The following is a 14,372-nucleotide window of genomic DNA, read 5'->3' on the forward strand; positions in this document are numbered from 1 at the left end:
TATTTCCCTCTGTCTCCCTGCATAGGTTCCCATCCCCCTGCCATATTAGTTTAACCCCTCCTCAACAGCACTAGCAAACACACCCCCCAGGACATTGGTTCTGGTCCTGCCCAGGTGCAGACCGTCCGGTTTGTACTGGTCCCACCTCCCCCAGAACTGGTTCCAATGTCCCAGGAATTTGAATCCCTCCCTCTTGCACCACTCCTCAAGCCACGTATTCATCTGAGCTATCCTGCGATTCCTACTCTGACTAGCACGTGGCACTGGTAGCAATTGCTACCTTTGAGGTCCTACTTTTTAATTTAACTCCTAGCTCCCTAAATTCAGCTTGTAGGACCTCATCCTGCTTTTTATCAACATCGTTGGTACCTATATGCACCATGACAACTGGCTGTTCACCCTCCCCCTTCAGCCCTGCAGCCGCTCCGAGACATCCTTGACCCTTGCTCCAGGGAGGCAACATACCATCCTGGAGTCTTGATTGCGACCGCAGAAACGCCGATCTATCTCCCTTACAATAGAATCCCCATCACTATAGTTCTTCCACTTTTTTCCCTACCCTCCTGTGCAGCAGAGCCACCCACAGTGCCATGAAGTTGGTTGCTGCTGCCTTCCCCTGGTGAGCCATCTCTCCCAACAATATCCAAAGAGGTATATCTGTTTTGGAGGGAGAGGACCACAGAGGACTCCTGCGCTATCTTCCTGCTCCTGCTCTGCCTGATGGTCAGCCATCCCCTATCTGTCTTTGTAATCTTTACCTGCAGTGTGACCAACTCACTGAATGTGCTATCCACGACATCCTCAGCATCGCGCATGCTCCAGAGTGAATCCAGCCTTGAACCGCTGCAGTCCATGTGATGAAAGTACTCCCACAGTGCTGTTAGGGAGGGAGTTCCAGGATTTTGACCCAGCGACAATGAAGGAACGGTGACATATTTCCAAGTCAGGATGATATGTAACTTGAAGTGGAACGTGGAGGTAGTGGTGCTCCCATGCACCTGCTGCCCTTGTCCTTCTAGGTGGTAGAGGTCGCGTGCTTAGGAGGTGCTACCAAAGAAGCCTTGGCGAGTTGCTGCAGTGTATCTTGTAGATGGTATTCACTGTAGCCATGGTATGCCGGTGATGGAGGGAGTGAATGCTGAAGGTGGTGAATGGGGTGCCAATCAAGCAGGCTACTTTGCCCTGGATGGTGTCGAGCTTCTTGAGTATTGTTGGAACTGTACTCATTCAGGCAAGTGGAGAGTATTCCATCAAACTCCTGACTTGTGCCTTGTAGATGGTGGAAAGGCTTTGGAGAGTCAGAAGGTTAGTCATTCACCACAGAATGCCCAGCCTCTGACCTGCTCTTGTAGCCACAGTATTTATGTGGCTGGTCCAGTTAAGTTTCTGGTCAATGGTGACACCCCCAGGTTGATGGTGAGGGCTTTGATGATGGTAATGCTGTTGACTATCAAGGGGAAGTGGTTAGCCTCTTGCTTGTTTGAGATGGTTATTGTCTGGCACTTATGTGGCACAAATGTTACTTGCCACTTATCAGCCCAAGCCTGAATGTCATCCAGGTCTTGCTGCATGCGAGCACGGACTGCTTCATTATCTGAGGAGTTGCGAATGGAACTGAACACTGTCATTCAGATCAAGAAGGATATACAATTCATTCCCAATGTGATCTTAGTTCACTGATGTAAGTCAGGGTAACAGCACTGCAATTAGCCACAGTGGCACTGTGCTTGGGAGGAAACAATTCAGCCAATCTTTCCAGCGGTCACTCAACACACGCTATTGCCCTCAGAACTGGCACATTCTGCTTTTTTGTTTTGTTTGGACTTGAATTAAGTTTCACATTTTTGTTAACTTGGTTCATACTTCGCAGTCCATAAACTTTCTTTTGTTCTATGACTTTGCCCTCTTGCAAACACTTGCTGCTTCTTCCTCTCAGCATGCACATTCTGCCAAGCTACCTCTTCACAACTCTTTCACTGGTCACACACTAACTCGCTCCCACTCCTCTTGCAGGATAAACAAGGCCTGTGTAACGAACTGGAGGAAGGTCAGTGTTGGAGATGGTGAGGATGAAGGCCACACACATAAATACTGTGGCAACAAGAGCAGGTGAGAGGCTGGATATTTTGTGGCGAGCGACTCACCTCCTGATTCCCCAAAGCCTTTCAACCATCTACAAGGCGCAAGGAGTGTGATGGAATACTCTCCAGTTGAATGGATGAGTGCAGCTCCAGCGATACTTCAGAAGCTCGACACCATCCAGAGCAAAGCAGCCGCTTGATTGGTACCCCATCCCTCATTATCATCATCATAGGCAGTCCCTCGAAGCGAGGATGACTTGCTTCCACGTCAAAAAAGGGATGAGTTCACAGGTGTTTCAATGTTCCAGATCCCGAACTAATATTCCAGGTCCCGAACTACATCTTGAATGGTGGAAGATGCTTGTGCATGGATTTTATTAACGTGTGGTGGCCGTTGCACACCAGCCACCACACGGGCTTGACAGAGCTGGGTCTTGGTCCAGTGGCAAGGATGACTGGAGACCAACTCTGCTGCACAGACCTAGCGCGCACACATATCGCAGTGTGGGCTGGCCCATGCAGTCCCATGGCTCTCGCCTCTGCTGAGACCCAAACTCATGCCTCTCCTAGGCCCGGGTCACTTCCATCTACAAACTCTTGCCGCTCCTTCATCCTTCCTGCTGTGCCTGCCCGTACTGCAATCAGCGACCTGGCTTCACAGCCGTCGCCCTCCTGCAGCAGCACGGGCTGCTCCCTGCAGTGCTTTGCTGCCACACACTGGTCCCTCCAATGGCCCCGGCCTGCTGATGGTCTTGCAGGCTGGGACCGCGCTGATTTCCGGGCCGGGCCGCCGCACGCTGCTCCCTCCAATGGCCCCATCCACCACCTTAAACATTCACTCGCTACATCACCGGCGTACTGTGGCCGCAGTGTCACCATCTACCTGATGCATTGCAGCAAATTGGCAATGCTTCTTTGGCAGCACCTTACAAACCCGCGACCTCTACCACCGAGAAGGACAAGGGCAGCAGGCACGTGGGAACACCACCACCTCTACGTTCCCCTCCAAGTCACATACCGTCCTGACTTGGAAATATATTGCCGTTCCTTCATCGTTGCTGGATCAAAATCCTGGAATTCCCTCCCTAATAATACTGTGGGAGTATCTTCACTACACGGACTGCAGTGGTTCAAGAAGGTGACTCACCACCACCTTCTCCAGGGCAATTGGGGATAGGCAATAAATGCCGGCCTTGCCAGCAATGCCCACATCCCGTGAACTAATAAATGCACCCACTCCCAAGAATGTCACTGAACTTCGATCATTTTTGGGTCTTTTGAACGATTATGGGAAGTTCCTACCAAATCGGGCTACAGTATTACATCCACTGAATGAATTATTGAAAAAACAGGTCCATTGGAAGTGGTCAGAAGAATGTGATACAGCTTTCAAGGAGTGTAAATGCAAATTGGTAGAGAGCACCATGTTCGTTCACTATGACGTGTCTAAGGAGATCAAGCTAGCATGTGATGCCCCTCCGTATGGAGTTGGGGCAGTGATCTCTCATGTACTACGTATTGGGGAGGAGAGACCAATTGCTTTTGCTTCACGCACTCTCAGTGCCAGTGAGCATAATTATGCGCAAATCGAAAGGGAAGCTTTGGCATTCATTTTTGGTGTAAAGAAGTTCCACAAATACTTGTATGGTCGTAAGTTTAACATCGTTACGGACCATAAGCTCCTGACAGCAATTCTCCATCCAAAGTCCCCAGTTCCAACATTAGCTGCAGCCCGAATGCAGAGATGGGCTTTGATTTTGTCAGCATATACATATGATATTAAATACAGATGATCAGCTGATCACAGTAATGCTGATGCAATATCGAGATTGCCTTCCCCATCACAAGTTACACCCGATAATAAAGAAGTGCTCTATTTTTCATACATTGATGAACTGCCAGTCACAGCTGAAGAGATTGGGAGAGCAACCAAATGTGACCCAGTTATGTCAAAAGTGCATGATTATATTGCAAATGGCTGGCCAAACCAGGTAACAGACAAAGATAATCATCCATTCTTGATTCATAGGAATGAATTATCAGTCGATAAAGATTGCATCATGTCGGGTGCAAGAGTGATTATACCAAATAAATTCAGGTTCAACTTATTAGGAGACCTCCATGACCAGCAGCTGGAAGTGTGCTTGATCAAGAGTTTTGCACGCAGTTACTTATGGTGGCCATGTCTAGATAAAGATATAGAGTGCGTCGTCAGTCAGTGTACGACATGTCAATCGGTAAGCAAGAAACCACCATCAGTACCATTACAGTCAGGGAAATGGCCTCTCAGGGTGTGGCAAAAGCTACCTATCGATTTTGCTGAGTTAGAAGGACAACAATTGTTCATTGTGATTGATAGCCATTCGAAGTGGATCGAGGTGTTTCCAATGTGGAAAATAACAACATGTAAAAGATTGGACATTTTACAAAGATTAATTCCTTGATTTGGCCTCCCAGAAGAAATTGTTTCTGATAATAGACCACAATTTCGATCAGAAAAATTTGCACAGTTCACGAGCAAAAATGGTGTGAAACATACCAAGATTCCACCGTACCACCCTGCTTCAAATGGTGCAGCAGAGCGCACAGTACAAATTGTAAAACGTGCCCTCATCAAACAAATTTTGGTCCAATCCAAAGAAACGACAGTTGTCATTGGTCCACAAATTGGCTAATTTTCTAATTATGTATTGTAATATTCCTCATACAACTACTGGTAGAACACCAACAGAGTTGTTTCTCAAATGACAGCCATGAACCAGATTCACGTTGTTAAAACCAAACTTGGCACAGTCCATAGAAGAGAAACAATTAAGACAGAAAGAGAATCATGATAGAGTTAGAGTAAAAGAGAGAAGTGTGAAATTAAATCAGAAGGTGAGAGTGAAGAACCATCACCATAAATGGTTAAAGTGGTTACCAGGAAGAGTGGTGAAAATATGTGGTTTTCGCACATATTTGGTCAAGATGTTTGATCATGGACAGGTTAGGTTTGTTCACATTGATCATATTTTACCCACAGACATGGAAGTCGTTGAAGATGGGAGTGATTCCATTATTTATGACTTATCAGATAGTTTTGATACACTGGTAGCATGTTCTGGAAACAAATCCAAGAGAAAGTCAGAATTTAAGTCTGAGTCCAAGTCAGGCAGACAAACAGTTAGAGAGAGTTCAAATGGAAATCAAGTGCATCCCTTGGAGGAAAACTTTCCTCAGGATCAGCCTCGAATGAATCTAAGTTCAACAGCATGTTTGGAAGGTTCTGCTCGAGAGCGAAGGCATCCTCTTTGAAACAGAATACAAGTGGTTAAGCTTGATTTGTAAATATGGCAAAGTAAGTCCATATCTTTTGTTATGTATAAGCATGAAAGTTATGTATGATGATTATTTTGTTATAATTACTTCTTCATTAATGAGGGAGAAGTGTAATATATATATAGCTCCACCTGTGGACTATTGTGGCACTGCAGCCAGTGCTTTTTATAACAATAAAGATAGAACAGATCACCTGACTAGAGTTATAAGAACATAAGAACATAAGAAATAGGAACAGGAGTAGGCCATATGGCCCCTCGAGCCTGCTCCGCCATTCAATAAGATCATGGCTGATCTGATCATGGACTCAGCTCCACTTCCCCGCCCGCTCCCCATAACCCCTTATCCCCTTATCGTTTAAGAAACTGTCTATTTCTGCCTTAAATTTATTCAATGTTCCAGCTTCCACAGCTCTCTGAGGCAGCGAATTCCACAAATTTACAACCCTCTGTTTTAAATGGGCGGCCCCTTATTCTAAGATAATGCCCTCTAGTTCTAGTCTCCCCCATCAGTGGAAACATCCTCTCTGCATCCACCATGTCAAGCTCCCTCAAATTCTTATACGTTCGGATAAGATCACCTCTCATTCTTCTGAACTCCAATGCGTAGAGGCCCAACCTACTCAACCTTTCCTCATAGTCAACCCCCTCATCCCCGGAATCAACCTAGTGAACCTTCTCTGAACTGCCTCCAAAGCAAGTATATCCTTTCTTAAATATGGAAACCAAAACTGCATGAAGTATTCCAGGTGTGGCCTCACCAATACCTTGTATAGCTGTAGCAAGACTTCCCTGCTTTTCTATTCCATCCCCTTTGCAATAAAGGCCAGAATACCATTGGCCTTCCTGATCACTTTGTGTTTCATGCACAAGTACCCCCAGGTCCCGCTGTACTGTGGCACTTTGCAATCTTTCTCCATTTAAATAATTACTTGCTCTTTGATTTTTTTCTGCCAAAGTGCACGACCTCACACGTTCCAACATTATACTCCATTTGCCAAATTTTGTCCAGTCACTTAGCCTGTCTATGTCCTTTTGCAGAGTTCCTGATGTTAGAAGCCATCTTAAAGCTGTGTGTATTTGTGAGTTGTACTGAAGATATAACAATCCTAATCGCATCACAGGATCCTCAATTAATTATATTTATCAGGCTTCCGTCTGCTTCTAAGTTGATTCCAGCTGCTTTAATTTTGTATCGATCACTGTAGTAGCTTGTCTGCTTTTGGACACCCTACCTTTAAGAGCAAAAAAGAAAGACTTGCATTTATTTAGAGCCTTTCATGACCTCACGTGCCAAACTGTTTTACAGCCAATTAAGTACTTTTTAAAGAAAAGTGTAATCACTGTTGTAAAGTAGGAAATGTGTCAGTCAATTTGCACACAGCAAGCTCCCAAAAACAGCAATGTAATAATGACCAAAAGAGCATTAACCATTGAAAAGGCTTCAGAGAAAATCAACATAAATGTTTCTAGGTCCCAAGGGCATAAGTTATGAGGAGAAGCTAGCAGAGCTGAATTTGTTTTCAATGGAGAAAAGATCATTGAGGCAGGACATGAATCAATCTTTAAAAGTGAAAGAGATGATATATACATGATTTGGACTGTGACTGCTGGATTCCAAGGGAATCAAGGGATAGGGCGGGAAGGTGGAGTTGAGGTCAAAGATCAGCCATGACCTTATTGAATGGCGGAGCAGCTTGAAAGGCCGAATGGCTTACTCCTGCTACTATTTCTTATGTTCTAACTGACACTCCAGCACAGTACTGAGGGAGCACTGCACTGCACTGTCGAAATGCCATCTTTCGGATGAGACGTTGAACCCAGTCTGCTCTCTCAAGTGGACATAAAAGATCCCACGGCACTATTTCGAAAAAGAGCAGGGGAGTTATCCCCGGTGTCCTGGCCAATATTTATCCCTCAATCAACAAACCAAAGAGAGTTTATCTGGTCATTATCACATTGCTGTTTGTGGGTGCTTGCTTGTGCGCAAATTGACTGCTGCATTTCACACATTACAACAATGACTACACTCCAAAAGTACTTCAGTGGCTATAAAGCGCTTTAAGATGACCGGTGGTCGTGAAAGGCGCTATATAAATCTAAGTCTTTCTTTCTTTTTTCTTAAAACTGTGGGACAGACGTTTAAAATGGACATGCCTCAAATGAGACCAGAAATTAGAAGATTTCTGTTCGCACACTGGCGACATACATGTGAAACAGCTGCCCGAAGGAGCACAAGAAACTGGATCAATACCTGACTGGAAACAAAATTCTAGGGATATAAGTATAGGGAGGAAGGTTTAAATACTCCATGGAATGCAATAGTTGCTCATGGTGTGGCTGGGAGGGTGAGGAAAGAGGATTGTGACCTGTCGAGGGTAACAGGCCAGGGTTGAATAGTGGTGAAATGTATATATCCATGGCATTGCTCGCAGTGAGTCAGAGAATGCATTGTATTATAGCTTTCTGCCAGGAGACTTTATTTTAAATCAGCAGCATGTTTTGAAAGTGCTGTTGTGCTGCTCTCTCACCCTGTAACAGTCACTGTGTGCTCCTGGTATCAGATAGTTTAATCCAAACTCTTATTTATAAATAGTATCGGGGATCCAAGAACATAAGAAATAGGAGCAGTAGTAGGCCATTTGGCCGCTCGAGCCTGCTCCGCCATTCAATAAGATCATGGTTGATCTGATCATGGACTCAGCTCCACTTCCCTGCCCGCTCCCCATAACCCCTTATTCCCTTATCGCTCAAAAATCTGTCTATCTCCGCCTTAAATATATTCAATGACCCAGCCTTCGCAGCTCTCTGGGGCAGAGAATTCCACAGATTTACAACCCTCTGAGAGAAGAAATTCCTCCCCATCTCAGTTTTAAATGGGCGGCCCCTTATTCTGAGACTATGACCCCTAGTTTTAGTTTCCCCTATGAGTGGAAATATCCTCTCTGCATCCACCTTGTCAAGCCCCCTCATAATCTTATATGTTTCGATAAGATCACCTCTCATTCTTCTGAACTCCAATGAGTATAGGCCCAAACTACTCAACCTATCTTCATAAGTCAACCCCCTCATCTCCGGAATCAACCTAGTGAACCTTCTCTGAACAGCCTCCAATGCAAGTATATCTTTCCTTAAATACGGAGATCTGACGCTTGCCAACTATAAAGCCTGCTGTCATAGTAATCAGCTGGAAGTGTTAGATGTGTTGAGAAAGGTGGATGGACGTTTTAACTCATGCTGCTGATTGAAATTAGTCTCATCTCCAACTCGCTGTTCCTTTGAAGAAGTCTTTGCTTGATCCAATCTCCTCACTTTCTGCCTCACATGGATTTGATCATTTTTTTTTGATGTATGTTTTTCTTCTCTCCTTTTTTTGTTGTGCAATCTCTCTCTCTCTCTCTCTCTCTCTCTTCCCCCACACTTTCCCTTTCTCTGTTTGGGGGGAGGGGTTGGCAGTTGTAATGTATTTGCTTCCTGGGTTATTTGCTTAAGAATTCATTGCAACACATTGCTATTAGGAACTAGTTGGTTTATAGCAATGGTTTAACAATCACACTGCAGATTACCAGTTTATACACCAGGCTCGCAACCACCTGCCTCATTATGGATGACCTAGACCCAACTGTGCATGATAGCATTCTTTTTTAATCACAGCAGTTCATCCACCAGGATCATAACACCTGCCTCATCGTGGAACCCCCTGAACCCAACTGACTGGGGTTTTATTGAGTCTCGTGAACATCACGTGATGGGCTAAGCCACTCACAACTCAACTGCTCTACTAACCTGTGAGCATACTCACAGGTGCCTACATTGAGCAGGGTTGCATATACCCCCGTTCATCAGCCAGTTGGTAGATGGTGTGAGTCCACTGCCCCCACCCCCACACCGCCCCCCCCCCCCCCCCCATGGAGCTCAGCTCAGTCCCAAACCATGTTCACGCCTCATTTAAATAGAATCAGTGTGCTGCCCACCTTAAAGGAACAGGGTCTTGTAGGAAAGCAGATAGATGACAATTTTGGTTTGGATGACTCAATGTTTGCAGGAATAGATTTTATTGAATTTTTGAAAATACATTCATTCTTTTTAACAATCTGCACTTATTTGCCATATCGATATAAACTTCAGTTACTGCCTAATAGGTGGGCACTAAATGTCAACAATACTCTGGTTGGATGTTCACTGCAAGGAAAATAGTGTATAAAAGTATTTGAATATTTTGAATCAATTACAATTTATCAATTTGGTGACATTTGTGTTTGCCCTTGTGTAGATACTTTATACAAATACTTGAGCGATATGTGCTTTTGGTATGAAGACTATTCCCTTGTTGTGGTTTTTTTTGGCACTTTTCGCACTCTTGTTTGCTACAGTCTGTAGCTGTATACAGGGCAGGGTTGGAAAATTGTCACAGAAATACCCGTCTGTCGTCAGTGACTTAAATTCGTGAGTTTAACAGCAGGTTCTCTTGCTCAGTGTTTCTTGATTCTTAAGTTGCTGAAAATAAGCACCATCCTCCAAGAACTGTGCTCCCTTTGTTCTTTTGAGGTCAGTTCACGAGTTCCATCCCAGCACAACATGGACAACAAGGAGGTAGCACATCCCGATAGTTGTGGACACAAGCATCATGGGGAAACCCAATCTGAAAGGAAATTAAGGAGGAAAAAAATAATTAAGAAAGAAAGACTTGCATTTATATAGCACCTTTCATGACCACCGAATGTCTCAAAGTGCTTTGCAGCCAATGAATTACTGTTGGAGTGTAGTCACTGTTGTAATGTAGGAAGCGTGGCAGCCAATTTGCGCACAAACAAGCTCCCAGGAGCTTGACCATGACCAGATAAACTGTTTTTGTTATGTTGATTAAAGGATAAATATTGGCCAGGACACCGGGGTTAACTTCTTTGAAATAGTGTCATGGGATCTTTTATGTCCACCTGAGAGAGCAGGCGGTTTAACATCTTATCCAAAAGACGGCAGGAAATGTGGGAATTTAGTGCAATATGAAATACCTCAAGCTGCCTCGCAATATGGATTTATTCCACACTGGAGCAAGACTTGTATAAACACGGATGCCTGAAGGCCAACAGTATTTTGAGAACTTGGGACACTAAATCTGGATAAATACCCAGAGATAAGAGAGCTGAATTAAGATATGATTATGTAGGTCCACTGTTGAAATGAAATAAGCCCCATTTTCCAGACATCCCAGAGTAAATTTTGAATGGAAATAAAAATTGTGATGTTTCTATAACAGGCGGCCTATCCTCAATGCCAGTTGTATCCCCGGTGACCGCAAGCTTGGTTTTTAAAAGCCTTTAGATTGCAGGAAGAAGGGAACATCAAGCTCCAGAGTTTGGGGCTCCCGTGAAAGAAGAAGTCACGTTAAGAAGCAGTCTTGAATTCAACACAGAGAGGAGACAGACAGGAAACAGAATCTGTGGACTGTCACAGTTGGAGTTGAGGAGCAAGCAAAGATAAAAGGGGTCATTTTAACCCCAAAAAAACAGGTGGTTTTAGGTCGGGTGGGATGTTAGCATGTTACAGGTTGAACCTCCCTTATCCGGGACTCCCTTATCCGGCACCACCCCTCGTCCGGCACCATTCCCAGCCACACCGACATAAACAAATTGAACAAATTGGAGTTCTTCCTCGCTGCCGACTCCCGCAATCGCTGACCTGACCTCGCAATCCACCACTGCCCCCTCCCCCCCACCCCCCCACACGACCTCTTTGCCGCACTCCCAGCCCCAAGCCAGCCAATCCCGATAATTCCTTGCTTGGTACCTGTAACAGCCAATTTAATATGACCTCCCCTCGTCTGGCAAAATCCCTTATCCGGCACAGGCTAGGTCCCAAGGGTGTCAGATCAGAGAGGTTCAACCTGTACAAATCTCAAACCCGGCTCCTACCCACCAACTTCAAGTTTTAATGGAGGTGAGACAGTGGGGCGGGGGGGTGGCAGGGAGGCGGGCTGGCCGTTTAAGTATTATAATGAGGTTGCATGCCTCACATGTAATTCCACAGCGTGCGGGGAAACCCGAATTTCCCGACCAAAACTCCTCCTCCTCGCTCACAAGGCCCGACCCAGTAAATATCGGGGCTGAAGGTTCAGAGGAGCAATGACCTCAGACCTGTAAAATAAATTTGGATTCTCAGAAGGCATTGGATAAGGTGCAACACAAGAGGTTATTAAACAAAATTAGGGCTCATGGGATTGGCGGCAATATACGAGCATGGATTGAGGATTGGTTAATGGACAAAAAACAGAGAGTAGAAATAAATGGGTCGTTTTCGGGTTGGCAGACTGTAACTTGTGGGGTACCACAAGGGTCAGTGCTTGGGCCTCAGCTATTCACAAACGATATCAATGATTTGGATGAGGGGACCAAATGTAATACATCCAAGTTTGCTGATGGTATAAAGCTAGGTGGGAATGTAAATTGTGAGGAGGATGCAAAGAGACACCTGACTATTGCATGTCCCCCCACCCCTCCTCTTCCTTTTGCTCTACCAGCATTGGCAGAGCCTTCAGCCATCTGCCCCCACAAACTAGAATGCTCTACCTAAATCCACATGCCTTGCTAGATCTCTCCCCACCTTCAAACACATCCTTACAATCTACCTCTTTGATCATGCTTTCGCCCACCTACCCTAAATCTATCCTTATGGCTACATGGTCCGTCCCCACCTTTTAAATACCTTGGGATATTTTGCTATGTTAAAGGAGCTATATAAATACAAGAGAGATGTTCAAAGAGCCTTTCTGAAATGTCCTGCTCAAGTGGTGTACAATAATGCAGTCCAGCTCACCATGTCATGCCAGGGTGTATAACTCGATAAAGTATTTTCACACCAAAGTAAGCGGATTAAGCACTTTAAACAAGGTTCCATGAATTCAATTGTAGCCACACTTGTGTTAAATGTGAGCTAAATATATCCCCAACATTATTCATACTGTTTTCTTTGTGCTTTGATTGTCAATGGTATAAAATAGAGTATTTTTCTTCCATCTTTGAGGCTGCTCTAAATATTTCTAATTCCACTGTCGGACTTGATCCCCCCCAACCAGCATCACCTTGGCAACAAGGGCCTTAGCTTCAGCTCACAGCGAGCATGCTTCCGTTGGCTTTTAAATAAGTCAATTCTAGTTTTTCGCTTAAAAAAATGAAAGATAAATGGGGGATAATCAATGCACAGCACTAGAAGGGCACTCTCAGGTCATTTTCTTTTTATTGTAGAGATACCAAGTTCATCACTGTTGTAAGGACAGGCCCTTTAGAGCTCTGAAAGTCTGCATTTATTCCAGAGTGAAGAAAACTCATATAGTCCAAAGCAACTCCAGACAGTGAGATCAATGCCAAATGGTGATAAAGGTAGACAGGAAATGTTCTCAGCAGCTTGGTCAATTAATCACCCACTCACAAGATCACAATAGGCATCCCATCACCGTCTGAATCATGCACTTGCTCAATTTTGTATTTTTCAGTATTAAAAGCACTGGCAGTATTAGTGTATCAGATAATGAACAGAAGGAAATGGAAAGGTCACACAGCTGAAAGTTCTTTTTCTTAGGCGGTCCCTCGTATCGAGGATGACTTGCTTCCACTAAAAAGGGATGAATTCACAGGTGTTTCAATGAAGGACCGAATATTCCAGGTCCTGTAAGGGGTGGTTTTCAGGGGGACAGCTTTCCCTTCTGACCTTATATGAGTGGTTCCGAATTGCTCCCACACCCTTGGTTCTAGACACTAGAATTATGAAGGGACTGTGACAGACTTGGACAGACAATCAGTTTCAAGGTAGGAAGCAGGTATGGCTTTATTGTGTTTAAAAATAAGTAAAAAGGCACACCTTTAATAACACACACACAATATTAATACCAATACACACTGAGGGGTACAACACATTGAATAAATTACAGCCTGTGGGGAAAAGATTACAGCTTAAACTTTAAATGGGGTAAAGAGGAGAATACAGATACATTTACACAAGTTATCCTAGCCTCCCCCTCATCCCAATTCCCCTAACTAACTAAGTTATAGCTCTGGGGTTTCAGGGGCCATGCTCACCAATCCCCTTTTGACAGTTCCAACTCCGGGGTTCGCCGTAGTTGTCCACGTTCTGTAGTCTGTACCCCTTGGTAGCATAGCACCAGCTTGTAGAGTGGAAAATTCTTCGGTTTTGTCGGATTGGTTACAGTTGACTGTTTGATTGGTTGCGATGGTCCGAAACTTTCTGATAGTCGTTTTGAAAGCCTGTTTGCTGTCGTGGTGCTGTCCTTCTGGGTTTTAGAGATTCCTTTCGCCGATGTTTCAGGTGCCCACTTTTCGAGGCTGGTGTAGAACTTATGCAACGAGACTGCTAACTTAATAGTGTCTCTAGAAGCACACCTAACTGCCAGAGCAGGCCTTCAATTATACCAAAAACAGGCTTCCTTATCTTCCATCAAATCTAGCTCAGCTCTTTGTTTCGATTTTGCAGCCCACCTAACTGAAACTTGATTAAGTGGTTTTAATCTGGCGTTAATAGGCTTTTCGAAGTTGGTGAGTTCTCGTCCATTGTGCTAGTCTGGCCTGAGCTATTTCTATGCCTGTTGAAAAGATGTTGGAATATGTATATGACATTTGGGTCCTCTGGGTGGGGTTTCTTCCATGGTCAATTGTTTGAATGCTAATGTTTTCTAGGGGCAAGTTTTCAAGAGTAAACAATTCCCAGACAATTTGATTAGCTCCAATGTCCAAACTGGCCCTTTAGAGATGGACCCCACCCCTTTTCCTGCCGACCCAACATTCATCTTTTAAAAATCCCAAATTTGATTGAAGTTCGTAGTTTCTTCCATGTGCACTTTAGGATTTCAAACTTTCTGGTAGATAGTTCCAAATTAAATTCCCTTTCCTATGAGTCCAAACACTGGGGGGGGAGGGTCTCCATGAATGCATCCCCTTTTATCCCCTGCAGGCTTCATCTGCCC

General features: G+C 44.5%; 1 protein-coding gene across 1 annotated transcript in view; it reads right to left on the reverse strand.

The window, feature by feature from the left end:
* Positions 1-9,435: 9,435 nt before the first annotated feature.
* oca2 (oculocutaneous albinism II) overlaps positions 9,436-14,372 on the reverse strand; it is a 692,205-nt gene continuing 687,268 nt past the window's right edge. Inside the window, exon 23 of the mRNA XM_070891615.1 lies at positions 9,436-10,040. Coding sequence (XP_070747716.1) covers positions 9,953-10,040 — 88 coding nt within the window. The 3' untranslated portion in view covers positions 9,436-9,952. The remainder of the gene's footprint in view (positions 10,041-14,372) is intronic.

Source organism: Pristiophorus japonicus, chromosome 10, assembly GCF_044704955.1.
Source record: "Pristiophorus japonicus isolate sPriJap1 chromosome 10, sPriJap1.hap1, whole genome shotgun sequence".
NCBI classification, from domain to species: domain Eukaryota; kingdom Metazoa; phylum Chordata; class Chondrichthyes; family Pristiophoridae; genus Pristiophorus; species Pristiophorus japonicus.